The 26,195-nt window shown below is 47.7% G+C and overlaps 1 protein-coding gene across 6 annotated transcripts in view; it reads right to left on the bottom strand.

Annotated features, from left to right (window-relative positions):
• Positions 1–26,195, bottom strand: part of NF2 (neurofibromin 2) — a 221,335-nt gene that overhangs the window by 27,072 nt on the left and 168,068 nt on the right. For 2 of the 6 annotated variants that reach the window (XM_029619386.1, XM_029619387.1), the window contains exon 17: positions 15,706–15,750. The exons of the other annotated variants lie outside the window; for them this stretch is intronic. In XM_029619386.1, the coding sequence (XP_029475246.1) occupies positions 15,715–15,750 (36 nt within the window). In that variant the 3' untranslated portion in view covers positions 15,706–15,714. The remainder of the gene's footprint in view (positions 1–15,705; positions 15,751–26,195) is intronic. 6 annotated transcript variants of the gene reach the window in all.

Raw genomic sequence — 26,195 nt, 5'->3', positions numbered from 1 at the left:
GCAGTAGGTGGAAACAGACTAAAACTGAAAGGATATCCTATATGAGGACAGAGCCTATCCTGTAACCCTTCAGTATAACCAGTGTCAAAGCAGAAAATAACAAAAACCAGAATAGGATCAAGCAAGTAACCATAAAGATCAATGGAGCAACTGTAGAACAATGTAAGAAACCTGGTATAACCTAAACAGCTCTTGCATGTACTTGATACTTGAACAACCAAGGCTTCCGGTGTCATTGCTCAGTATTCTTGCACAAAAATGAAATGTTAGAATCTGCGAATCTCTTATAAATGGAGACTTAAAAATATTGGCAGCAGTGCTGGCGGCCAGATTGAGTCTCCTTTTGCCCTCCGTAATACATGGTGACCAAACCGGCTTTATTAAGGGGCGTCAAGGCGTTAAAAATGTGAGGCGCCTGATTGGCTTATTAAATTTTCACTCTAACACCGAAGCCCTGGTGCTGAGCTTGGCTGCGGAAAAAGCTTTTGACTCCCTTTCGTGGGACTATTTATTTTGGGCTTTGCAAGCATATGGCATATCAGGCTCCTTTTTATCTTGGTTGCAAGCCCTGTATGCTAATCCGAGTGTCAGGTTACTTATCAACAGTACTTTGTCAGAAGCTTTCCCTATACTATGTGGGGTGCGCCAGGGATGCCCTTTGTCCCCTCTATTATTTGTATTAGCCTTGGAACCTTTGGCTATTAAGTTGCGGTTGGAGGATAGGTTTCGAGGCATCCGTATAGGCCGTCACCAAATGAAGTTAGCAATGTTCGCTGATGATATTTTGTTGTTTGTGGGGCAACCTCAGACTAGCATCCCCGTCATTATTCAATGTTTTAATGTTTTTCACTCCATTTCGGGCCTGACCATTAATGTTTCTAAATCAGAAGTGCTCGCTCTTGACCCTGGGGTACAACAAAATTGGCAGGGAGGGTTCCCGTTCACGTGGGTTCCGAATAAACTGAAATTTTTGGGGGTATGGATTTCGAGACCCTTTGGATCTTTATGCGTTGAATATAAAAAGCACACTGGTAGACTTTGATGCTTAACTGAAGGCTTGGCGCTCTCTGCCCCTTTCTCTTTTTGGTAGAGGTGCTCTTATTAAGATGGTCCTTATGCCTAAGCTCCTTTATAAATTGCATATGTTGCCCTGCTGGCTTTCTAGCAGAGATTTAAAGTGGTTGCAGTCTTCTTTTCAAAAATTTCTTTGGGCAGGGAAAAAAGCGAGGTTACAATATCAGGTGTTGATGTCTCAGAGAAGGGCGGGTGGACTTGGCCTGCTGGATGTTCGGTTATACAACGCGGCCTGCCAACTTCGATTTGTGGGGGAATGGATCCTTGATGAATATGCATATTGTGAGGATAGGTTGGTTATCAGTATGGTTGCCCCTTGGTCCCATTTGTACTTGATTCAGGCTAGTTCTGGGGCTTATAGGACATTAAATATCCTTCGTACTCTGGTACAACCATGTCGTCAGGCCTGGCGATGGATAAGGTCCAGAGGAGGACTGTCGGGTCTTTCTTCTCTTTTCATGCCATTAATGAGCAACTTGGACTTTCTTCCAGGCTGTGACAACTACTTTCTTTTTGATACATGGCTGCAGAAAGGCTTAGCGTTCATTTTTTGCTTCTATGTTCCGGATTCGCCAATGGTACATGATTTTACATTTTTGGCCCGAGAATATGACTTACCAGCTAAACATTTCTATGCATATTTACAGACCCGTCACTATCTCCAATCCTTTCATTGGACTGAGGAGTCATATTGTCGGGAGTCAGCCTTTACACGGCTTTTTTTTTGATAGGACATTAAAGCGTAATTCCATCAAAGGTTGATGCGAGTTTGGTAAATCATATCACTCTGCGACGCATGTGGCTTCTTTGGCGCGCTATTGGACAGAGGCGTGGAAAATGGATATATCTACTTCTTATCTGCTTTCATGTTTTAAGCTTATGCCCAAAAGCCTACCAGATCTCTCTCTTCAGGAATTACAATTTAAGATTTTGCACCATATCGATGTCATCTACTTAGATTTCAGCAAAGCTTTTGATACGGTTCTACACAGGAGACTGGTGAATAAAACGAGAAGCTTAGGAGTGAGTGCCAAGTTGGTGACCTGGATTGCAAACTGGTTGACGGACAGAAGACAATGTGTGATGGTAAATGGAACTTTCTCTGAAGAGAGAGCAGTTTTAAGTGGTGTACCGCAAGGATCGATGTTGGGACCGGTCCTGTTCAATATCTTTGTGAGCGACATTGTGGACGGGATAGAAGGTAAGGTTTGTCTTTTTGCGGACGACACTAAGATCTGCAACAGAATGGACACGCCGGAAGGAGTGGAGAGAATGAGATGGGATTTAAGGAAGCTGGAAGAGTGGTCAAAGATATGGCAGCTGAGATTCAATGCCAAGAAGTGCAAAGTCATGCATATGGGGAGTGGAAATCCGAATGAACTGTATTCGATGGGGGGGAGGGGGGGGGGAGGCTGATGTGCACAGAGCAGGAGAGAGACCTTGGGGTTATAGTGTCTAATGATATGAAGTCTGCGAAACAATGCGACAAGGCGATAGCAAAAGCCAGAAGAATGCTGGGCTGCATAGAGAGAGGAATATCGAGTAAGAAAAGGGACGTGATTAGCCCCTTGTACAGGTCCTTGGTGAGGCCTCACCTGGAGTACTGTGTTCAGTTCTGGAGACCGTATCTACAAAGAGACAGAGACAAGATGGAAGCGGTACAGAGAAGAGCGACCAGAAAGGTCGAGGGTCTTCATCGGATGTCATACGAAGAGAGATTGAAGAATCTAAATATGTACACCCTGGAGGAAAGGAGGAGCAGGCGTGATATGATTCAGACCTTCAGATACTTGAAAAACTTTAACGATCCAAAGACAACGACAAACCTTTTCCGTCAGAAAAAAATCAGCAGAACCAGAGGTCACGAGCTGAGGCTCCAGGGAGGAAGACTCAGAACCAATGTCAGGAAGTATTTCTTCACGGAGAGAGTGGTGGATGCCTGGAATGCCCTTCTGGAGGAAGTGGTGAAGTCCAAAACTGTGAAAGACTTCAAAGGGGCGTGGGATAAACACTGTGGATCCATCAAGTCTAGAGGATGTGTATAAAGAGGAGGCAGCAAAACACTGCACGGAGTGGCAGTAGCCACAGAGGCATTCATGGAGCGGGATGCCAGTGGTTGGTGTTCCACCTTCACGGAGCGGAAGGATGGAGGGCTGTCATCTCCAAAAAAACAAACAAAAACAAAAAAACAGGGGTGGGTAAGAGTATGTAAAATTAACGGTGAGGTCATAGGCTATAGGTATTGCCAATTATTAGGCTTGTTCAATATTTGTTGATAGTTAATGTGGCTCTCGCGAAAATGGGGCTGCTACCTGGAGATAGTGCCCTTGTTCAGTGTACATGCACGGGGTTGATGAGACTCCATCATGGCTCTGGGCTTCAACGGCAAGAGGTAATGTGGAAGAAAAATAAAAAAAAATTTGTATTCACAGGGAAGCGAGGTGTAGCTGGGCCGATACTTTACTCTCAATGCATGTCCAGTGTAGCTCTCTGCTTCGGCGAGGGAGAGAGTCTGATACTTCTCTTTCAACGCATGGCTCTCTGCTTCAGCGGCAGGGGGAGTGTGGAAGGGAGGATCTGGGTGTGGACGGCAACTGACAGGGCCTGGATCGTATAGTCTGGGTGGACAAGGGCAGGGGTGTGGCCTGCTTGTTGCGGAAGTTGCTACCCCTAATTGAGCTGGATGTTCACTTGGATGCAGATCCGGAGATGCTCTCTTCATTGGTGGTGGGGTGGAGGGGAAATAGGGCTGGAGGGTGCTGGAAGCCAAGAGTAACTGGTGTGAGAGAAAAGGGAAGAAAAAAAAAAGGATAAAGTGCGTAGCATGCTGGGCAGACTGGATGGGCCGTTTGGTCTTCTTCTGCCATCATTTCTATGTTTCTATGTTTTTGTGATGATGTTCGTCGTTGCCGGATGGGACAGCTACCCAACCCAAAATGTTGGGTAGCTGTCATCAGGTGACAGGTACTTTGGCACACAGATTGTTCCTATGCCCTGTTTTGAGACCTTGCAGTAGTAGCTCAATGCACTGGCTCGTCTATTGGTTGGACGGGCAAGTTACTTCTCTCTGGTTTACGAAGAACTCTTACCTATTACAAACTATCTTTAGATAAATTTGGCCATACGGCCATATTACTGGCATGCCGTACGATCTTAGCTGACTGGATAACACCAGATAAGGTGCCCAACCTGAGGGCGTGGTTTGGGCGGCTGGCCTTTCAATGCAAATGGAGCGACTGGTTGCCATGGATAGTGAGAGAGAGAGGGATATGCTATACCAGTCTTGTTGGTCAGTTTGTTATGGCCTACTGCCGTCAGACCTTCAATCTACTTTAACCGCTGCTGGTTATCATCCCTCTTGGAAATGACTTGCTTTGAGATCTTTGTATATTACAAGGATGACTGAACTCTGCAAGGGCATGTAACGTTGTTTCTTTTTAACCGATGTTGGACTGTACTAGTTATGGGAAGGGTGTCTCTCAGGGCAAAAAGGGGGGGGGGGGGGGGTGGTATGTGTAGTGTGTGGAATGTTAGTGGATGTTTGTGGTGTGATTAGGTGGTGGGTTATGCTTGGAGTTTAATCTGTTTCTCTTGGTCCGGAGGACCACAAAAGGAGAGTCCACGGGGTATTGTTATAATTGACCTCGTTATCCTTGGAAATTGTTCTTGAAATGTGTCATCTTGATAATATTTGATCTCAATTGTGCACTATTCTTTTAAGTTTGGGTTCTGGATTGTACCTGTGTTGCTCTCTAATAAAAAAAGGATCTTGACAAAAAAAAAAAAAAAAAGAATCTGCGAATCTGCAAGCAACAAGCTTCGAGAGGACAGAAAAAAAGAAACAGGGAAGGGCGTCTGGACTGATCCGTGGTACTACAGAACGAAAATTAACAGGGTAATTTTCCTTTCCCTGTACGTACCCGGATCAGTCCAGACTGTGGGATGTACCAAAGCTTCCCTAAACTGGGTGAGACCGAGACAGTCCCGCTCGAAGCACTTGCCGCCCAAAAGACCCAAAGACCAGAGCTTGCACATCCAGACGGTAGTGTCGAGCGAAAGTATGCAAGGACGTCCATGTGGCGGCCCTGCAAATCTCCTGCGGAGAGACCGATTGACTCTCCGCCCAGGAGGTAGCCTGAGAACATAGCGAATGAGCCTTTAGGCCCTCTGGAATCCCCCGACCTTGGCAAAGATAGGCCAAGGAGTTCACTTCTTTCAACCACCGTGCAATAGTGGTCTTAGAAGCCGGCTTACCCCGATTGGGCCCACTCCAGAGGACAAAAAGATGGTCCGAGACCCGAAAGTCATTGGTAACCTGGAGATAGTGAATCACGTCTGGGTGGCCCGCTAAGGGCCTGCTAAGGGCTCTCGGCTCCCAGACGGGAGCCAAGAGTGGAGACTTGCACGCGCAGAGAACTGAAGGAAAGGTCTTTGGAAAGACCCATCTGAAGGAAAGAATGGACCAACGAGACTGGGGAGGAGCGTGCTGAGACACCTGACTCCGCACAAACAGATTCAAAAACCTTCCAGAAACGCACGTGAGCCAGAGAAGTCTGCTGTTTCCAGGCCCGTAGCAAGGTGGAGATGATCTCCTCCTTATAGCCCTTACGCCTCAGGCGTCGCCGTTCAAAGGCCAGGCCGCTAGATAGAAGCGATCGGCCTGGTCAAAAAATACAGGCCCCTGCCGGAGCAGATGAGGGAGATGGCCTAGCCGAAGGGGGCTGTCCGTCGCCAGGTTGATTAGATCTGCGAACCATGGCCTGCGCGGCCACTCGGGTGCTACCAGATCCATAGGTCCCGGTGGAGCTCTATTCTTCTGAGAACTTTTCCCACCAGGGGCCACGGAGGGAACACGTACAGAAGGACATCTGCCGGCCAAGGAAGGGCCAGAGCGCCCACGCCCTCCAAGCCGTGCTCCCTCCAGCGGCTGAAGAACCGATTTGCCTTGGCATTGCACAAGGTCGCCATGAGGTCCAGGTGATGGGACCCCACCTGTCGACAATCAGATCCATGGCCATGTCCGAGAGTTCCCACTCCCCTGGATCGAGCGATTGACAACTGAGGAAATCGGCCTGAATATTCTCCTTGCTCGCGATGTGGGAGGCCGCCAGGCATGGCAGATGTCGTTCCGCCCACGTGAAGAGACGGTTGGCTTCTAGAGCCATCAGGGGACTGCAAGTGCCCCCTTGGCAATTGATGTAAGCCACGGTGGTGGAGTTGTCGGACAGCACCCTGACCGCCTTGCCTCGGATCAGGGGGTGAAACTCCTGAAGAGCCAAGCGCACCGCCCGAGTCTCCAACCGATTGATGTGCCAGCGAGACTGAATTAGCGACCAGATCCCCTGGGTGGACTGGGAGAGACAGACCGCACCCCAGCCCGAGAGACTGGCGTCCGTGGTTACTATTGTCCACTGTGGAGCTTGTAGGGGCATTCCCTGGAGCAGATGAGGAAGCAAAAGCCACCACTGCAAATCGGCGACTGTAGAGTCCAAGAACAGGAGGACTATGTGAAACTGTTCCGACACCGGCTGCCAACGGGATAGCAAAGCTTTCTGTAAAGGGGACTAGGTCGATGGTGGAAGCCATGGATCCCATGACCTGCATATAATCACAGGTCGTTGGGAAAGGCAGCAAAATCAGATTCTGAAACTGGTCGATCAGCTTGAGAGCCCGTGCACGAGGCAAGAAGACCTTGCCCACTCGAGTGTCTAAGTAGGCTCCCAGGAACTCTAACTTCTGGGAGGGCTGAAGGTTGCTCTTGGAGAAATTCACTATCCACCCGAGAGACGAGAGGAGGGCTAACACGCGATCCACCGCTGTCAGCAAAGAGCCGCCGACTTAGCTCTGATGAGCCAATCGTCTAGGTAGGGGTGTACAAGGATGCCTTCCCGAAGGGCCGCCGCCACCACCACCAAGACTTTGGTAAAGGTACGAGGTGTGGTCGCGAGGCCAAAGGGGAGCACCCGAAACTGGAAGTCCCGTTTGCGGTTGACCCTGTTGAGGTCTAAGATCGGGCGAAAGGATCCGTCCTTCTTGGGGACCACAAAGTAGATAGAATACTGGCCTGCGCCAAGCTCCTTCTCTGGAACCAGGACCACTGCTCCCAGACTCAGCAGCCTGGCGAGAGATTGCTCCACCGCCTCCCTCTTGGAACGCCCGCATGGGGAGAACAGAAAGAGATCCGGCCGGTCGCGGACAAGTTCGAAGGCGTACCCGTCTCTGATAATATCAAGGACCCACTGGTCCGACGTGATTTTGACCCATTCCTCGAAAAAAAAGGGAGAGGTGGCCACCTAGAAAGGGGACCGAGGAAGGAGTCAACTGAACTTCATTGTGAGGTAGGCTTGGGGATGGAGCGCACGGCTGGCCCTCGCGAAAGGGCCGCCGCCCACAAAAGGGCTGTGACCAAGACTGAGACCGAGAAGAGTAATCGCTCGAGGAGCCACCCCGTCTGCGTGGGGTATACCATCTCTGGCCCTGGAAACGAGGACGAGAGGGTGTGAAGGAGCGGGATGGTTTAGGACGGTCCTCCGGGAGCTTATGGACCTTATTTTCCCCTAAAGAATCCATAAGCTTCTCAAGGTCCTCGCCAAATAGCAGCTTACCTTTGAAAGGCAACGTGCCTAACTGGGCTTTGGAGGACAGGTCGGCCGCCCAATTGCGTAGCCAGAGGAGTTGTCTGTCGGACACTGCCGAAGCCATCGCCTGGACACGGAGGAGGTCGTAGAGTACATCTGCCCCATAATAGACAACGGCTTCCAGACGCTCAGCCTGCTCTGCCTCTGCAGACGGTAGGTCTTGGGTGCAGAGCAACTGTTGAACCCACCTGAGACCTGCCCGCAGCATAAGACTGCTGCAGATAGTCGCCCGGACCCCTAGAGCCAGGACTTCAAAGATGCGTTTCATGTGTGCCTCGAGCTTGCGGTCCCGTCCATCCTTTAGTGCTGTCGATCCATCTACCAGGATCATGGTATGCTTGGTGACCGCAGAGACGGAGCAGTCCACAGAGGGATTTTTCAATATTTCCAAACATTCCTCCGGGAGGGGGCAAAGTTTGTCCATGGCACGCCCCACCCGGAGTGCCGCCTCGGGAGCCTCCCATTCCCGCAGGAGCAAGAGCTTGTGCATGGGATGAAAAGGGAAAGCGCTCGGAGCCCTGAGTTCCGCCAGGACCAGATCCATATCTTTAGGCAAAGAGGCTGTAAGGGTATCCGTGGGGGGGCCCCTCCAACCCCAATTCCTGGAGGACAAAGGGGATGAGGGGCTCCAACTCCTCCCTGCGGAACATATGGAGGGCCCTGGGATCATCCCCCTCCAGGGATGGAAGGGTACCCTCTGGATCCGGGATGGCATCAGGATCCAGGAGTACCGGGTCCATCGGGGGGGTTCCCCCGGGACCACCCGCACCCGAAGCAGCCCCTGGGGCTCCGCAGCCGGGCCACCAGTCAACGGCGCGGAGCGAGGAATTTTAGCTGGGGGTGGGTCAAGTGGGGGCCCGTCCTCCTCCTCCTGCAGGCTAGCTAAATAGGATTTATGCAGGAGGAGAACGAATTCTGTGGAGAAACTGGCCCTGGATTTCCTGGGAAAGGGGGGGGAGAGGGGTGGGGGTCAGGGATCCCATCCTGGGGGGCCACGGGGCTCAAATCAGGGGGTGACTCAGAAAAAATCAGCCCCCCAGCCCCAGGCAGCTCCGAAAACGGAGCTGCTGAAAAATCCAAAATGGCCACTGTTTCCGGGCTTTGCCAACCCAGGAGCTGCCTGGCCATGCTTTGGGGACTAGATCCCCATGCTAAATTTGCCTGCCCTACTGAGGAGGGGCCTTCCCTACCCGGCAGGCAGGCTGAGCAGAGTCCCCCCCTCGCGAAAATCACGACAAGGGCTGACCACAGGAGAGGCAGGCTGCCTGCCGCGGCATAGGGAGAGCCGCACTGAGGAAAAAAACAGAAGAAAAAAAGGATTTGATTGGCAGCCTGCAGGCCCGGAGTGAAGCAGGGGAGAAACCTGCTGACTCCTGCCTATCTGGCTGCCGGTTCGATCCCCCTGAAGAGCCTAATGAAAAAGAAGCTCTACTGCTGTAAAAGGAAAAGTGTAAAGCTTGAACTTTAAACACTTAATACCTTTTTTTTTTTTTTTTTTAAAGAGACTGAGCACAGCAGTAGGGTTCTAAGCCCCTCAGGCAGCCAGAGGAGGGGGAGACGAGAACTGGACCACCAGCCTCTGTCCCCACATCTGGAAGCGCCCACGGACTCAGGCTATGCTCCGCACAAGGGGAGAAGCCCCCCTGAGTCCGGCAAGAACCAGGAGACGGCTAGCGTCTCCTGCACAGAAAAAGACTAGCTACTGATTTAAAGATAAAAACCTTACCTTTTTTTGTCAGGAAGAAGAGCCAAACAAGCTAAGTATAGGGGTATACTACCGTCCACCTGGTCAAGATGGTGAGATGGACAGTGAAATGCTAAGAGAAATTAGGGAAGCTAACCAAATTGGTAGTGCAGTAATAATGGGAGACTTCAATTACCCCAATATAGACTGGGTAAATGTATCATCGGGTAATGCTAGAGAGATAACGTTCCTGGATGGAATAAATGATAGCTTTATGGAGCAATTGGTTCAGGAACCGACGAGAGAGGGAGCAATTTTAGATCTAATTCTCAGTGGAGCACAGGACTTGGTGAGAGAGGTAACGGTGGTGGGGCCGCTTGGCAATAGTGATCATAATATGATCAAATTTGATTTAATGACTGGAAAAGGAACAGTGTGCAAATCCAAGGCTCTCGTGCTAAACTTTCAAAAGGGAAACTTTGATAAAATGAGAAAAATTGTTAGAAAAAAACTGAAAGGAGCAGCTACAAAAGTAAAAAATGTCCAAGAGGCGTGGTCATTGTTAAAAATACCATTCTAGAAGCACAGTCCAGATGTATTCCACACATTAAGAAAGGTGGAAAGAAGGCAAAACGATTACCGGCATGGTTAAAAGGGGAGGTGAAAGAAGCTATTTTAGCCAAAAGATCTTCATTCAAAAATTGGAAGAAGGATCCAACAGAAGTAAATAGGATAAAGCATAAACATTGGCAAGTTAAATGTAAGACATTGATAAGACAGGCTAAGAGAGAATTTGAAAAGAAGTTGGCTGTAGAGGCAAAAACTCACAGTAAAAACTTTTTAAAATATATCCGAAGCAGAAAGCCTGTGAGGGAGTCAGTTGGACCGTTAGATGATCAAGGGGTTAAAGGGGCACTTAGAGAAGATAAGGCCATCGCGGAAAGATTAAATGATTTCTTTGCTTCGGTGTTTACTGAAGAGGATGTTGGGGAGGTACCCGTAATGGAGAAGGTTTTCATGGGTAATGATTCAGATGGACTGAATCAAATCACGGTGATCCTAGAAGATGTGGTAGGCCTGATTGACAAACTGAAGAGTAGTAAATCACCTGGACCGGATGGTATACACCCCAGAGTTCTGAAGGAACTAAAAAATGAAATTTCAGACCTATTAGTAAAAATTTGTAATTTATCATTAAAATCATCCATTGTACCTGAAGACTGGAGGATAGCAAATGTAACCCCAATATTTAAAAAGGGCTCCAGGGGCGATCCGGGAAACTACAGACCGGTTAGCCTGACTTCAGTGCCAGGAAAAATAGTGGAAAGTGTTCTAAACATCAAAATCACAGAACATATAGAAAGACATGGTTTAATGGAACAAAGTCAGCATGGCTTTACCCAGGGCAAGTCTTGCCTCACAAATCTGCTTCACTTTTTTGAAGGAGTTAATAAACATGTGGATAAAGGTGAACCGGTAGATATAGTATACTTGGATTTTCAGAAGGCGTTTGACAAAGTTCCTCATGAGAGGCTTCTAGGAAAAGTAAAAAGTCATGGGATAGGTGGCGATGTCCTTTCGTGGATTGCAAACTGGCTAAAAGACAGGAAACAGAGAGTAGGATTAAATGGGCAATTTTCTCAGTGGAAGGGAGTGGACAGTGGAGTGCCTCAGGGATCTGTATTGGGACCCTTATTGTTCAATATATTTATAAATGATCTGGAAAGAAATACGACGAGTGAGATAATCAAATTTGCAGATGACTCAAAATTGTGCAGAGTAGTTAAATCACAAGCAGATTGTGATAAATTGCAGGAAGACCTTGTGAGACTGGAAAATTGGGCATCCAAATGGCAGATGAAATTTAATGTGGATAAGTGCAAGGTGATGCATATAGGGAAAAATAACCCATGCTATAATTACACGATGTTGGGTTCCATATTAGGTGCTACAACCCAAGAAAGAGATCTAGGTGTCATAGTGGATAACACATTGAAATCGTCGGTTCAGTGTGCTGCGGCAGTCAAAAAAGCAAACAGAATGTTGGGAATTATTAGAAAAGGAATGATGAATAAAACGGAAAATGTCATAATGCCTCTGTATCGCTCCATGGTGAGACCGCACCTTGAATACTGTGTACAATTCTGGTCGCCGCATCTCAAAAAAGATATAATTGCGATGGAGAAGGTACAGAGAAGGGCTACCAAAATGATAAGGGGAATGGAACAACTCCCCTATGAGGAAAGACTAAAGAGGTTAGGACTTTTCAGCTTGGAGAAGAGACGACTGAGGGGGGATATGATAGAGGTGTTTAAAATCATGAGAGGTCTAGAACGGGTAGATGTGAATCGGTTATTTACTCTTTCGGATAGTAGAAGGACTAGGGGACACTCCATGAAGTTAGCATGGGGCACATTTAAAACTAATCGGAGAAAGTTCTTTTTTACTCAACGCACAATTAAACTCTGGAATTTGTTGCCAGAGAATGTGGTTCGTGCAGTTAGTATAGCTGTGTTTAAAAAAGGATTGGATAAGTTCTTGGAGGAGAAGTCCATTACCTGCTATTAAGTTCACTTAGAGAATAGCCACTGCCATTAGCAATGATTACATGGAATAGACTTAGTTTTTGGGTACTTGCCAGGTTCTTATGGCCTGGATTGGCCACTGTTGGAAACAGGATGCTGGGCTTGATGGACCCTTGGTCTGACCCAGTATGGCATTTTCTTATGTTCTTATGTTCTTAAGTACTTGCTTGATCCAAGAAAGAAGAAAAAGAAACGGCTAACTAGCCGAAATCAGGAGACCAAAGGGTGAGCTGATCCACCTGCTTGGAGACAGACAAATACTGAAGGGTTACAGGAAGGGCTCTGTCCTCATATAGGACACCCTTTCAGTTTTAGTCTGTCTCCACCTTCTGGAAAGGAGGCTCAACCCACAGTCTGGACTGATCCGGGTACATACAGGGAACAAAAGATTGTTTTCTAACATATCTTTTTCTCTTGTACAACATTCTAAATGGCAAAAATATTTAAAAACGTATTAAATTGTACTTAACCATATAAATATGAACATAGATGGCATGTTAAGAAACTAAAAGGCTTAAATTATTACTTCTAATTTGGTTTTCCAAATTCTCCAATTTTCTAGTTAGGAATTGATTTTCCCTCATTATTAAGCCAGTTTGATTGTTCAAATTTTTTTATTTCCTAGGAATTCTTTCCAATTTCTAAATCCCTCTTTCTATCATCAGAAATTATTTGATTTACCTTAACCTCCAAATTTTTCATATTTTTTACTAAAGGTTTTAATTGAAGAGATACATTTTTATCCAGTACAACAAGCGTTTCCCAGATTGCTTCAAGTGAAAATGTATGCGGTCTAATAATGGGTATCATTTCAAGTTCTTCAGTTAGTACCACAGGATCTTGAGATATATCCCCTATCATAGCTGGTCCTTCTAATCTTTCTGCCACCTGAACCTCAGATGTTTCCCAGAGAACCCTCTGTATTGTCACTCTTCACCAGGGACAACATAGTGTTCTCTGTAGGTTCAGATCTTGAGGAAGCAGGATTATCAGGAGGTACTCTACAGTCCGGGGACAAAGAGATCTCAAAGTCACGACGGTTTGCATTGCCTTCCTGCATTCCCTCAAGCGACAGTCCGCCTGGTAATATGGGAATCCTTCTGATATGGGCATCCATAGGACCCAATATTGGACTTGCTAAATCTCCTTCTATAACTATTCTCTCTCTTGCCCTACGTTTGCGGGCAGAGTGAGGCATAATAACAAACAGACGAAAGGGAAGAGGAAAAAAGGGGACCTAACTGAGTTGAAAGTCTCTCCTGTTTTCTCATGTGGGATCTTGAGAAATGGGCTACCATAAACTCACTACCACCGGACCTCCGACTAGAACCGTGCCATACAACGTTCAAGGTGAAACTCAAGACTTGGCTCTTCCTTCAAGCTTTCCCAGAGAGCTAAAGCAGGAAGTACAAACTTCCAGCCTTGTCTTACCACAATAATGTAATGCTCACATTGAGTCAGTTTTTTGTTCCAAGTTGTTACCTAAGTTGATCTCAGTTGTTTCTTAATATAATATATTACACTGTATTATAGTTCTTCTGTTCATTATATTATATTTGATATGTTCCATGTAAACCGCCTACCCGGCGATAGCTATATCTGTTAAATGTGAACCGGAGTGATATGTATTGTATACAGGAACTTCGGTATATAAAAACCAATAAATAAATAAATAAATAAATAAATAAATAAAGTCCAATAAGGCAAATTCCAGCGACTCCCAGTGATTCCCGGCGAAGCCCGGCAAAGCCCGAATGCCGAGCGCCCCTTAGGCGCGCGCTGCTTTGGTGGCGTCGATTGCGCGCCGCTAGCAGCCCGATGTTATATGGCTGCTTCCGGGTCTGCCCTCCGTCAAGAAGTCACGTGGTACACGGCAAAACTTTGAGGCACTGAGGTTCCTCTTACCCTGGCAAACAAAATGGTAGGCAGTCCTTTCTCTCTCAACCCGAAGGGAGAATACAGCAGCCCGATGTTATATGGCTGCTTCCGGGTCCGCCCTCAGTCCAAGAAGTCACGTGGTACAAGACAAAACTTCGGGGCACTGAGGTTCCTCTTACCCTGGCAAACAAAATGGTAGGCAGTCCTTTCTCTCTCAACTCTCTCAATTTAAGACTAATAAACTTTCCTAAAATGGAAAGTTTGTCAGCGAAGGAAATGTGGAATAAATTTGCATTGGAGTTTTTAAAAATCCCATAACAAGCGTTACCCCCATTGTCACAGATATATTATGTACCTTCTATGAAAAAGTTAACTGAAAAAGAAGATCACTATCAATCTTTAAAACCACTGAATGTAACTGATATTCTTGAATCCACTGATTTAGAAGAAGCTCAACCAGCAACTATGATAATATCCTTTTTATTAAAAACAGATAAACAGTGGGTTCAAAAGCTTTTCTTTCGTAACATTAAAGAGAAATTTTGTCAGATGGAAGTTAGAATGTTTCCGGATGTGACGAGAGATACCCAGAATAGGAGGAAAGAATTTCTAGCACTCAAGTCGGAACTGTTGCAAATGGGTGCTATATTCAAGTTAAGATATCCATGTAGATGCGATATTATATATAATAAAGGTAAAATATTGTTTTTTTCTAATCTTCGCATTTGCAAAGATTTATTACGGAAAAACAAGCCACAGGTGCTATGGATATCCCCCCTAGTGAAAAAGCTGGCAACTCTCAGTAATAAATAGTATTTACATGGTTATCCTAGTTGATAGTCTATTATTACTTATACTATGTTTGGATTGTAAATTGCCTTAAAAATGTCTGTAACCTTTCCTCACGTATTGTGGACTTGAATAGATTGAGGCCCTTATTGCTGTCAAGATTGCTTGTTTGTAATTTTGAAAATTCTGATAAATAAAATATAAAAAAAATAAAAAAAGAAACTAAAAGGCAACCAAATGACTCCATAGCTAATGAGGTGCCTGGTTTCAAGTGTTTGTGGCAATTCCTTACAGCAATCAGACATTTGAGTCCATGGGTTGCACTGCCACCTTATCCGAGCCCATTTCCTCTTGCCCTGCTGCACTACTACTAAATTCTACTTCATTAATGCACTGTCCATTTCTACAGATATTGCTAACTCATGGCACAACTATTTTTCCTCTTCTCTGACACACATCTGTTATAACTGCTAGCTCATTTCAGCATCTTGTGTACACATTAAACTCTTGTTACAGCTTTGCTTCAGAATGGTCCCTCACTGCAATGGTTTTGTATCTACGTCCTTCACACAGCACTGCAAGAAGTCAGTCTTGCAGAAAAGTCCCACTTCACTCTGAGCAAAGCAGTATTTAATTTCTGCAAAGAAATATATAGCAAGCAATTTACCTGTTATAAATTGAACAGAGGAGCGATTACCCTCATTCTAGCTATTAACTCACCTCTCTCCTCTTTCCCTTTCCAATTCAACATAGCAGAAAACATGAGGAAACTGGATCTGAGACAGAACCAAAGGCACACAAGCTTTGCACTGCACAGACACAGGAACACAGATAGACCAAGAAAGTTACAGCTGGTCCTGCATTGCAGACTCACTTCTCCCTATTCCTTCTCATCATCCTCTCCCCAGTGGTACAGTGGAGGCTGGTGGGCTGAACAGAGATTAGAGATTACGAAGGGATGTCAGCAGGTTTTGCAAGTGAACTCATGCATAGGTTAGTGTTACATGGGTGGAAGGGGACATCCCGTCACCACACACACACACACAGAATAACCTACTTGGAAGGCTCATATGCAGATAGGTCTTCTGCCTTGGGCTTGAGGCTAAACCAATAAAATAAAGTAAAATAAAAACATCTCTGTAGCATTAACAATCTGAATCATCATTTGTGCTGTCTAAGCAATGCTAGAACTCCAATGGTGCAATGGATTATGAATTTGATCATGGATAAGAAAATTGGTTCTTATCTGCTAATTTTCATTCCTGTTGTACCAATGGTTCAGTCCAGACTCCTGGGTTTATTCATCACTGCCAGCAGATGGAGACAGAAAAACCTCGCTGACACTACTTGAAAAGCCCTGGTGTCACCTGCAGTAGTTCAGTATTAATCTGTACCCAAGCTAAAAACACTATGTGCAAGAAACTGAATAAAAAACTTGTCAAGATTTGTAAGTTATGAAAAATAAATAACGGAAGTTTGCTGAAATGATTATAGCTGAGCGGAAGACTCTCCCCCTCCAACCCGGATGGGTTCTGGACTGATCCGTTGGTACTACAGGAACGAAAATTAGCAGGTAAGAACCAATTTTCTTTTCCCTGTACATACTCGGATCAGTCCAGACTCCTGTGATGTTCCAAAGCTTCCTAGAGAGGGTGGGATCTGGAGAGTCCTGCTTGCATGACACCTTCACCAAAAGATCGGGAATCAGAAAATCCAAATCGGTAATGCCTTGCAAAGGTATGCAGCAACTTCCAAGTCACACCCTGCAAATCTCTTGCGGAGACACCAACTGAGCCTCCACCCATGAAGTGGCCTGAGCCCGCGTCGAGTGGGCCCGCAAACCCTCAGGGACTTGACGACCCTTGAGAATGTACGCCGACCTAATAGCCTCCTTAAGCCACCTGGCAACAGTTGCTTTGGAGGCATGGGTACCCTTCTTGGATCCGCTCCATAAAATGAAAAGATGATCAGACCTTCTGAAATCATTAGTAACCTTAAGATAGGTCTTAAGGTTACATCCAACAGGCCTTGCGGACATCCAACAGCTTAAGCTCCAGAGCATGCTGTATAGAATCATCCAACTCTGTAAATGCTGGGAGTTCAATAGTCTGATTAACACGAAAGGCAGAGACCATCTTTGGGAGGAACCATATGCAACGTGATTCCAGAATCAGATATTTGAAGAAACGGGTCCCTACACGACAAGGCCTACAATTCAGATATCCTCCTGGAGGAACAGATGGCCACCAAGAACACAACCTTGAGAGACAGATCCTTAAGGGTCACTCTCCGAGTTGGTTCAAATGGAGCATCACACAATACTCACAGAACAAGATTAAGGTTCCAGGGAGGACAAATTTTCCGCACCGGAGGATGCAAATTCTTAACTCCCTGAAGAAACCTCTGTACGTCCGGATGAGAAGATAAGGAATAACCCTTAATCTTCCCTTGTAAGCAGGCTAGAGCCGCTACCTGCACCCTAAGGGAATTAAAGGCAAGGCCTTTAGCTAAACCCTCTTGTATGAAAGACAAGACTTGAGAAATCGAGGCATGAAATGCCTATATCCCACGGTCGGTACACCAAGCCTCAAACACTTTCCAAACCCGAAAGAGGGAAGTAGACTGCCGCCTAGCCTGCAAAAGCGTAGCGATCACTGGCTCTGGATATCCTCTCCACCTTAAGCGATGCCTTTCAAAAGCCAAGCCGCTAGACAAAAGCGATCTGCCTGGTCGGAAAATACAGGACCTTGACGGAGAAGATCCGGAAGATGACTGAGGCGCAGTGGACCTTCAACCGCTAGATTGACTAGATCTGCGAACCATGGTTGACGCGGCCATTCTGGAGCTACTAGGATCACCTTCCCGGGGTGTCTTTCTATTCGGCGTAACACTTTGCCCACCAGAGGCCACGGAGGGAAAACAAAGCAAAATTCCCCAAGGCCAAGGCACTACTAGAGCGTCAACTCCCTCGGCCCCGTACCCCCTCCTGCAACTGAAAAACCGAGGAGCTTTCGCATTGAGCCGAGTTGCCATCAAATAGACGTGAGAACAACCTCACCTTTTCCGGATGAGCCACATCACAGACTCTGCCAACTCCCACTCGCCTGCATCTAAACACTGATGACTGAGAAAATTGGCCTGGACGTTGTCGACACCCGCGATATGTGACGCAGCTAACTGAACCAAGTACAGCTCTGCCCATTGAAACAGCTCCTGAGCTTCCAGTGCCACCCCCCTGGCTCTTGGTGCCACCCTGACGATTGATGTAAGCAACCGTTGTGGCATTGTCCGACAGAACCCTGATCGAACGACCCTGAATGAGGGGGAGAAAGGTTTGAAGTGCCAGCTGCACCGCCCTGGTCTCCAACCAATTGATAGGCCACAAGGCTTCTATCGCTGACCAAGTGCCCTGGGCCGACTGCCGCTCACAGACCACCCCCCAACCAGAGAGACTGGCATCGATAGTGAGAACCACCCACTCCGGAACCTCGAGACTGACACCACGCTGCAGATTGGACGACTGTAGCCACCACGAGAGGCTGGTCCGTGCCGATGCATCCAGCAAGACCAGTAAATGAAAAGCCTGCGACAGAGGATTCCATTTCTCCAACAGGGCCCTCTGAAGTGTGCGCATACGCGCGAAGGCCCACAGTACAAATTCCAGCGTTGAGGCCAGAACCTGCAAAAAATCCCAGACTCGGGGTATCTTCAACGCCAACAAGCGGTGAACTTGTGACTGTGAACTCTCCTCTGTGAGAAACACTCTGCCTTGCCTCATGTTGAAACGAGCCCGAGATAGTCTAGTGTCTGGGACAGCTCTAAATGATTCTTTGCCCAATTGACCGCCCAGCCGACAGACTCTAGCAGACAAATAACTTTCTGAACTGAAGAACGGCAGCCATCCAACGATTTCTCCCGAATTAACCAATCAATGAGATAAGGGTGCACCAACACCCCCTCTCGCCGAAGAGCTGCCGCCACCACCACCACCATTACTTTGGTGAACGTGCGAGGAGCCGTGGCCAGTCCAAAGGGGAGAGCCTGAAATTGGAAATGCTGACCCATCACTGCGAACCTCAGAAAATGCTGATGCTCCGGACAAATGGGAATATGCAGATACGCCTCAGTCAGATCCAGGGAGGCCAAAACCTTCCGAGAGCGCACCGCCACAATTACTGAATGTAAATTCTCCATTTGGAAGCGCAGTATCTTTAAGGACGCGTTGACAGACTTGAGGTCCAGGATGGGTCGAAACGTTCCCTCTTTTTTCAGCACCACGAAATAGATGGAGTAACGACTCCTGCCCCATTCGTGTGGAAGTACTGGGATCACCGCCCCCAACTCGCGCAACCTGCGCAAAGTCTCCCGAACCGCATAATGCTTCACCAAGAACCCGCAAGGGGAGACTAAGAAGAGGTTGCGAATGGGACGTGCAAACTAACGCGTAACCGTCTCTTATCACAGAGAGGACCCACTGATCCTGTGTAACATTGGTCCACTCCCCGTAAAAACCTGCCAGACGGCCCCCTATATAGGGAACGGCAGAGTGAACCGGCCTCGCTTCATTGGGAGGATGACCGCAGCTGCTCCCCCAGCCAAGGGGGCCCTGAAAGGTTTTCATCTGCCGCGAAACGACTGATCCCAATCCGAGCCCCGCGGTTGAAAAAGTTTCTATGACTGCGACCCCACAGGACCTCTAGAAGGACGAGATAGTCTGCCGTCCCTAAAACAGGACCGGGACTGAAACGCCTGGCGATTCCTAGGCTTGTCCTCCGGCAACTTGTGTACCTTCATTTCACTCAATTGCTTGATCAGCTGCTCCCCAAACAAGAGATGACCCTTAAAAGGCAAGGAACCTAACTGGGCCTTAGAGTACACATCCGCAGACCGGTGATGGAGCCACAGCAAATGTCGGGCCGCGACCACAGAACTCATAACTCGAGACAGCGAACGCACCAAATCATAAAGCGCATTAACCACATATGCGACTGATGCCTCCACATGAGCTGCATTTGACGTGTCGGATCCAGGAAGCGCTTGGCCATCCTAAAAGTTCTGTAACCAGCATAAACATGCTCTTTGCATAAAGCCGGAGCAAATGGCGGCCCGGAGCCCCAAGGCTGCCCCCTCAAAAATTCTCTTGAAATGAAGCTCCAACTTCCGATCCTGGACATCCTTGAGTGCTGTGGCCCACGCCACCAGAATCTTAGTCTTAGTGACCGCGGAAACCGTTGCATCCACTTGCGGAAGTGCAAAAAGCTCCAATGGTTGTTCTGGCAAGGGGTAGAGTTTGGCCATAGCTCTACCCACTCTCAAGCCGGAATCTGGGGAATCCCACTCACGTTCAACCAACTGCCGCACCGACCTATGATAAGGGAAGGCGGAAGGAGGAGCCCAAAGACTGCCCAGGACAGGTTCCGCCCCATCCAATTCCGGAACTTCCTGAGGAGCTTTCAAACCAAGCTCCTCAAGAACTTGAGGAAGCAGAGGGTCCAAATCCTCCCTCCGGAACAACCGGAGAATTTTGGCGCCATCACCCTCTACCGACGGTATCTCCATGTCATCCCCTTGATCCACGTCTGGGTATGCCAGATCCTATGCTGAGGACAATGTCGCTGCCCCTGCCGGAGGGACTGGGACCTGTAAGCCCCCCCACTGCCCCCCCCCCCTCGGGCTGGGTACAAACGGGATCCCCGAGTCCCGCGTGGACCCTGACTTGGTCCCCGGAGGCTGCAGGCCCAGACTGAGGTGCCAGAGGCAACTGTGGACCCCCTAAACCTTCCTGCTGCGCCAGATAGGCCTGGTGCAACAGTAGAATAAAATCTGGAGAAAAGGGGTGCGAACCCAGAGGAAAAACTGGGACCTGGTCTCCCCCAGGCCCCTGAGGCAAAGGGACCTGCTGGCTTGCACCTCCGGAGGGCCCCTGCCCTGGGGGGGGGGGGCAGGATGGTCCAGGGAGAGCAGTGGAGGAAGATCTCCCTCCCCCTCAAAACTGGCGGTGCGTGCGAATCCGGAGCCAAAATGGTCGCAGCTCCCGTCCCGAGGGAGCCAGCAGACCCGGAGTCAGCAGGAGCCTCAAAAAGCGGCCAGACCGCGGCAGCTGCGTGCTTGTAAAGGCACCGACGTTTGGAGACTCCCGGGAGGAGGGAGGGAGGGAGGGAGGGCCCTTTTCCCCCCCCCCCCCCCCGAAAACGCACCCCAAACAGAGGCGCGCCGGAACCGCCCCACAGGCGTGGCAAGCCGAGCCGCGAACCATGCCGACAAAATAACAAACCAAAATAAAAATCAAAGAAAACACAAAAAGAACCGGCGCGAACAGCGGGGTGGTGGGGGGGGGGGTGTGTCACCCTGGAGCCTTACCAGTCAGCCAACTTCTTTCTTTTTTTTTAAACTTTAGCAAACTAACAAAAACAGGGAAGTTCCTCTCCTAGACCTGAAAGGAGCTGTCCAGCTCAAATCAGCCACTGAATAAAAAGGAAAACCCCTGAAAGGAAAAGAAAGGCTGAAAGCCGCACGGCCGGCCTCGTGAGGGGAGGGATCTGGACCACCAGATGTACACCCCACGGAACAAATTGGACCTCAACTGGTCCACCTCAACTGAACAGAGAATGGTTCCCAAAAGGAACCAGTCCCAAGGAAGGCTCACCTGAAAAGAGAAAAAAAATCTAGAAAAAAGCATGGGTAAAAGAAGAACTGCAGGTTTATGCACCAGCCATCTGCTGAAGACAGAGAAACACTGAACTACTGCAGGTGGCACCAGGGCTTTTCAAGCAGTGTCAGCAAGGCTTTTCTCTGTCTCCATCTGCTGGCAGGGATGAATAAACCCCAGGAGTCTGGACTGATCCGGGTACATACAGGGAACACCACATTCTAGATGTTGGCATGGAGAAGCAACGTAATGGTTAGAGTTGCAGGCTGAGAACCAAGGAAGCCATAGTTCACATCCTACTGCTGTTCCTTGTGAAAAGTCACCTCACCCTCCATTGCCTCAGGTACAAACAGAGCCCAAAGCTTAGCAAATTAGATTTTAAGCCAGGAATAGGTGATAAATGTAAATACATAATAAAGCTACCACTTTGGCTTGGCAACTTGCATAGGAGTGCAGCAAGTCTTAGAAACAGAATATGATGGTAAATTCAGAGCTTCCAGCTCATTTACTACAACAGATCATTTTTTTTAAATCTCTGGTCCTCCCGTCATTTTCAACCAATGAAAAGAAATATGCTTGCTGCCTGTGCGTTACTTATGTATCTGAGGTATCTGAATGTCTATCATATACTATTCAAACTCCTCTACTAAGACATACAAATGCCTAAATCATTTTGGTAACACTCTTCTAGATTGCTTTTACTCATGTATCAATCCACAAGCATAGCTTCCAAACCTGGACATGCTCCTAAAGAGGAGTTTTCGCCAAAGATATATATAGAGGTATTACCACTACCATTGACTGCTGGGTGCACTTCTCTTAGTGTTTCACTGCAACTTCTCATTACCTTGTCACACTGTTTGGCAAACTTTATCAGATATGATAAACATCAGATCACGTTTATTTCATGATTATCAGTATTCTCTCACCATCATCATGTTTCACTCCCCTGGGTTTTCACACCCTGAAAGGAGTTTCCTTAACCAACAGGCCGATACAGTAAGGACGCGTTAGAAAGAGTGCGGCAGTGCCGGGCGCACCCTCGTTTGCCGCACACACAGTTTGGATCACATACCGCTCGATACAGTATTTAAATTAGACGCAAATGTAAGCCGCGTCCAAAGCGCGTCCATGAAGCGGTAGGCCTGAGCAATCCATTTTACTGTACAGAGCGCTATACAACGCCTATACAGTATCCTGGGTGCGCTGGTACCTGTCATTTCAAATGTCATTTGAAATGACAGGTATCAGGAAGTGGATGGTTCTCCTACGCTCGGGCATCGGGGATTGCCAGTCCTCTCTCCCCCCCCCCTCCCGAAGTAAGGCGCACGGCGAAAATCGACTCGACATGTTATTAAAGCAAATGTGAATAAAGTGCCACAAAAGTAAACTTACTGCATGTGAATGACAAACAGCCCTCTCTCCCCTCCTCCCGAGGCGTGCACCGCGGTTCCCCTGCCTCCCTGGGGCAGCCGGCGGTGAAAGCTGCTTCCAGCAGCCCCCGCCGGCAAAGGTGGATGAACGCACGCCTTGACATGCAATTTGGGTGCTCAAGCCAGCAAAAGTGCATGACCGAACGCCGTGATCAGCGTGCGCTCATGCGCCTTCACTACCTTCAGCGCCCAAATTGCACGTTCATCCACCTTCGCCGGCGGGGGCTGCTGGAAGTGGCTTTCACCGCCGGCTGCCCCCAGGAGGCAGGGGAACCGCGGTGCACGCCTCGGGAGGAGGGGAGAGAGGGCTGTTTGTCATTCACATGCAGTAAGTTTACTTTTGTGGCACTTTATTCACATTTGCTTTAATAACATGCCGAGTCGATTTTGACCGGAGCCTGCCTATTACTGTCTCTCTCTGCCAGGACTTGCCTGACGCTCCACACTAACGCAGGGGAAAGGGTAGGCGGAAAATTAGCAGGTTAAACGCACGGCAAAACTACAGGTTAAAAAGGCGATAATCGGGGTGCACGTTACTGTGTGGGAGGGAATAGCTAATCCGAATGTTTATATCTCATATACATGTTGCGGGCGGAAAGGGTTACCCGTTGATTTAAAGAAGCGGTAAGGATGGGTTAAAAGGGATAGTGAATCGCGGGTTGGACTAACGCGGCCAAATTGTGAGTAGAAAGCGGGTTAGAAGCAGGGTAACCGCGGCCGCACTTTACTGTATCGGCCTGCAAGTATTGCAGTAGAAGCATTACAAAATGAGAAATTACTACTTACCTGATAATTTCCTTTTCTTTAGGATAGACAGATGAATCCAGAACCAGTGGGCTATGCACATCTACCAGCAGATGGAGAAAAAGCAAAGCTGACATCACAGTATATATACCCCTGCAGTGACATCAGCCTGCCAGTATTCTCTTCAAAAGACAACTATGGACAAACTGATAAAACTTGATTAACACCAAACAACCATTCCAGTACACAATCAACAGGAAACATTAAACTCAAAGAATGTATTAATCACTAGACTAGGGACTGGATTAACACTTATCAGTAACTCTGGACCTCGGAGTCATGCAGGAGGACCATAGCACAATTATTTGGCAGCCAAGGACAGGAAGCTGGATTCTCTGTCTATTCTAAAGAAAAAGAAATTATCAGGTAAGTAACAATTTCTTATTTCTTAGCTTCTAGGCAAATGAATCCAGAACCAGGGCGGGAGGCTGCTCATGGTCCAGTCAAACCATACATGCAAAGGCTGTGTCCTCCTGGGCCTGCATATCCAGACGATAACAGCTAGAAAAGGTGTGTAAGGAGCACCATGTCGCAGCTCGGCAAATGTCGATGGGAGATCATTTATTTTATTTATTTATTTATTATTTTTATATACCGACATTCATCTCAATTGAGATATCACACCGGTTTACATTCAGGTACTGTAGGTATTTCTCTATCCCCAGAGGGCTTACAATCTAAGTTTTTGTACCTGAGGCAATGTAGGGTAAAGTGACTTGCCCAAGGTCACAAGGAGTGACAGCAGGACTTGAACCCTGGTCTCCTGGTTCATAGTCCACTGCTCTAACCACTAGGCTATTCCTCCTCCGCCCATGATACTGCCTGAGCCCTAGTGGAATGACCCCTAACCTGACTAGGCAACGGCTGCACAGCATCCACATACATGGCTGTGACTACCTCCTTAGTCCAGCGAGCTATTGGTGCCCACAAAGCCAGCGCACCTTGTTTACCTCCACCGTGGAGGACAAACAGGCGATCCATCTTCCTGAGATGTTTAGAATTCTCCAGATACCTCATGATATGTCTCTTAACATCCAAGGATCGCAACCAGCGATATTCCTCTGCCTCTCTCTCTATCCAGAGATGGCAGAGAAATGGACTGATTCAAGCGAAAATCCGAGACCACTTTTGGCAAAAAGGAAGAAGGAATAGTACGCAGCTGTATCACCTCTGGAGTTACTCGAAGGAGCGACTCCTGGCAAGACAAGGCCCGTAGCTCAGATATTCTACGCGCAGAACAAATCGCCACAAGAAATAACGTTTTCAATGCCTCATCTGACAACTCCCATTCTCCTAGGTCCAGATTCTGCCTACTGAGAAAGTCTGCTCGTACACTGTCTTTTCCTGCAATGTGCGAAGCTGAGATCTCCTGAAGATGCACTTCTGCCAATTCCATGAGTTGGTCTATTTCTTGCAACACTTGCTGGCTCTTGGTTCTTCTCTGTCAATTGATGTAGGCTATTGTCACTGCATTGTCTGACATTATCTGGACCGCTCGACCCTGCAACCTGTCGCCGAACTGCAAGCATGTCATCCAGACCGCCGGGCTTTCAGCCAATTGATGTTCCAGTGCCCCTGAGCTGTCGGCTCGACAGTGAGCACCCCAGCCTTGGAGGCTCGCATCTGTTGTGAGTAGTAGCCAATCTGCTGAATTTAGAGAAACCCCCTTCCTTAGGTTTATTTAAAATTATTTATACACCATTTTTATACGTAAACGTAGTCAAAGCGGTTTACAAAATTAAAACATACATAATAAAACTCTAAACACATAATTTAAGTAAATTAAAATAAATTAAAAAGTTAAAATATACAAATATCAGCAACAAGGAGAACAAAAAGGAAAGAAAGTCGGGAGAACATGCAAAGAGATGGGGGGGGGGAGGGTGTCTGTTAGGGTGAGAAGGGATGTTAAGTAGCAGAAAAGAAAATTATTCCTTACCTGCTAATTTTCGTTCCTGTAGTACCAAGGATCAGTCCAGATGGTGGGTTATGTCCCCAGTCCTGCAGATGGAGTCAGAATAAAAACTTCTGGGGGAGGTGCTATATAAGCCCACCTCTCTTGTCTCAGTAACTAGACTAACAAAGCCATAAAACCAGATAAGAGACGGAGGGATCAAGTAAATAAACGCACACAAGGCTATCTTAAGTCAAAACTGTAACTGAACTAGAATCCCCAACTGGAACTTGCGGACAAAACTGTAAGAAAACTCCCTAGACCACAAGAGAGTTCAGAGATGAGTATGAGTTAAGAGTCGAGCAGAGGCTTCCCAGATAAATCCCCAAAAGATATAGGGAGGGCATCTGGACTGATCCTTGGTACTACACGAATGAAAATTAGCAGGTAAGGAATAATTTTCTTTTCCCGGTACGTACCAGGATCAGTCCAGACGGTGGGATGTACCAAAGCTTCCCTACTATGGGTGGGCCGTAGACAGCCCTGCTCTAATGACTCTGTCCCCGAAAGAACCGAAGGTTGGCACCCGGACATCCAGGCGATAGTGTCTCGCGAAGGTATGGAGAGATTTCCAAGTGGCCGCCCTGCAGATCTCGTGCGAGGAGACCGAAAGACTCTCCACCCAAGACACAAATTGAGAACGAAGAGAGTGGGCCTTGACTCCCAGTGGCGGATTCCGTCCAGCGCCAATGTACGCGGCGACAATC

This window comes from Rhinatrema bivittatum, chromosome 11 (assembly GCF_901001135.1).
Source record: "Rhinatrema bivittatum chromosome 11, aRhiBiv1.1, whole genome shotgun sequence".
In the NCBI taxonomy this organism is placed as follows: domain Eukaryota; kingdom Metazoa; phylum Chordata; class Amphibia; order Gymnophiona; family Rhinatrematidae; genus Rhinatrema; species Rhinatrema bivittatum.
The sequence above is the reverse complement of the archived record's forward strand: the minus strand, read 5'-3'. Positions and strand labels throughout refer to the sequence as shown.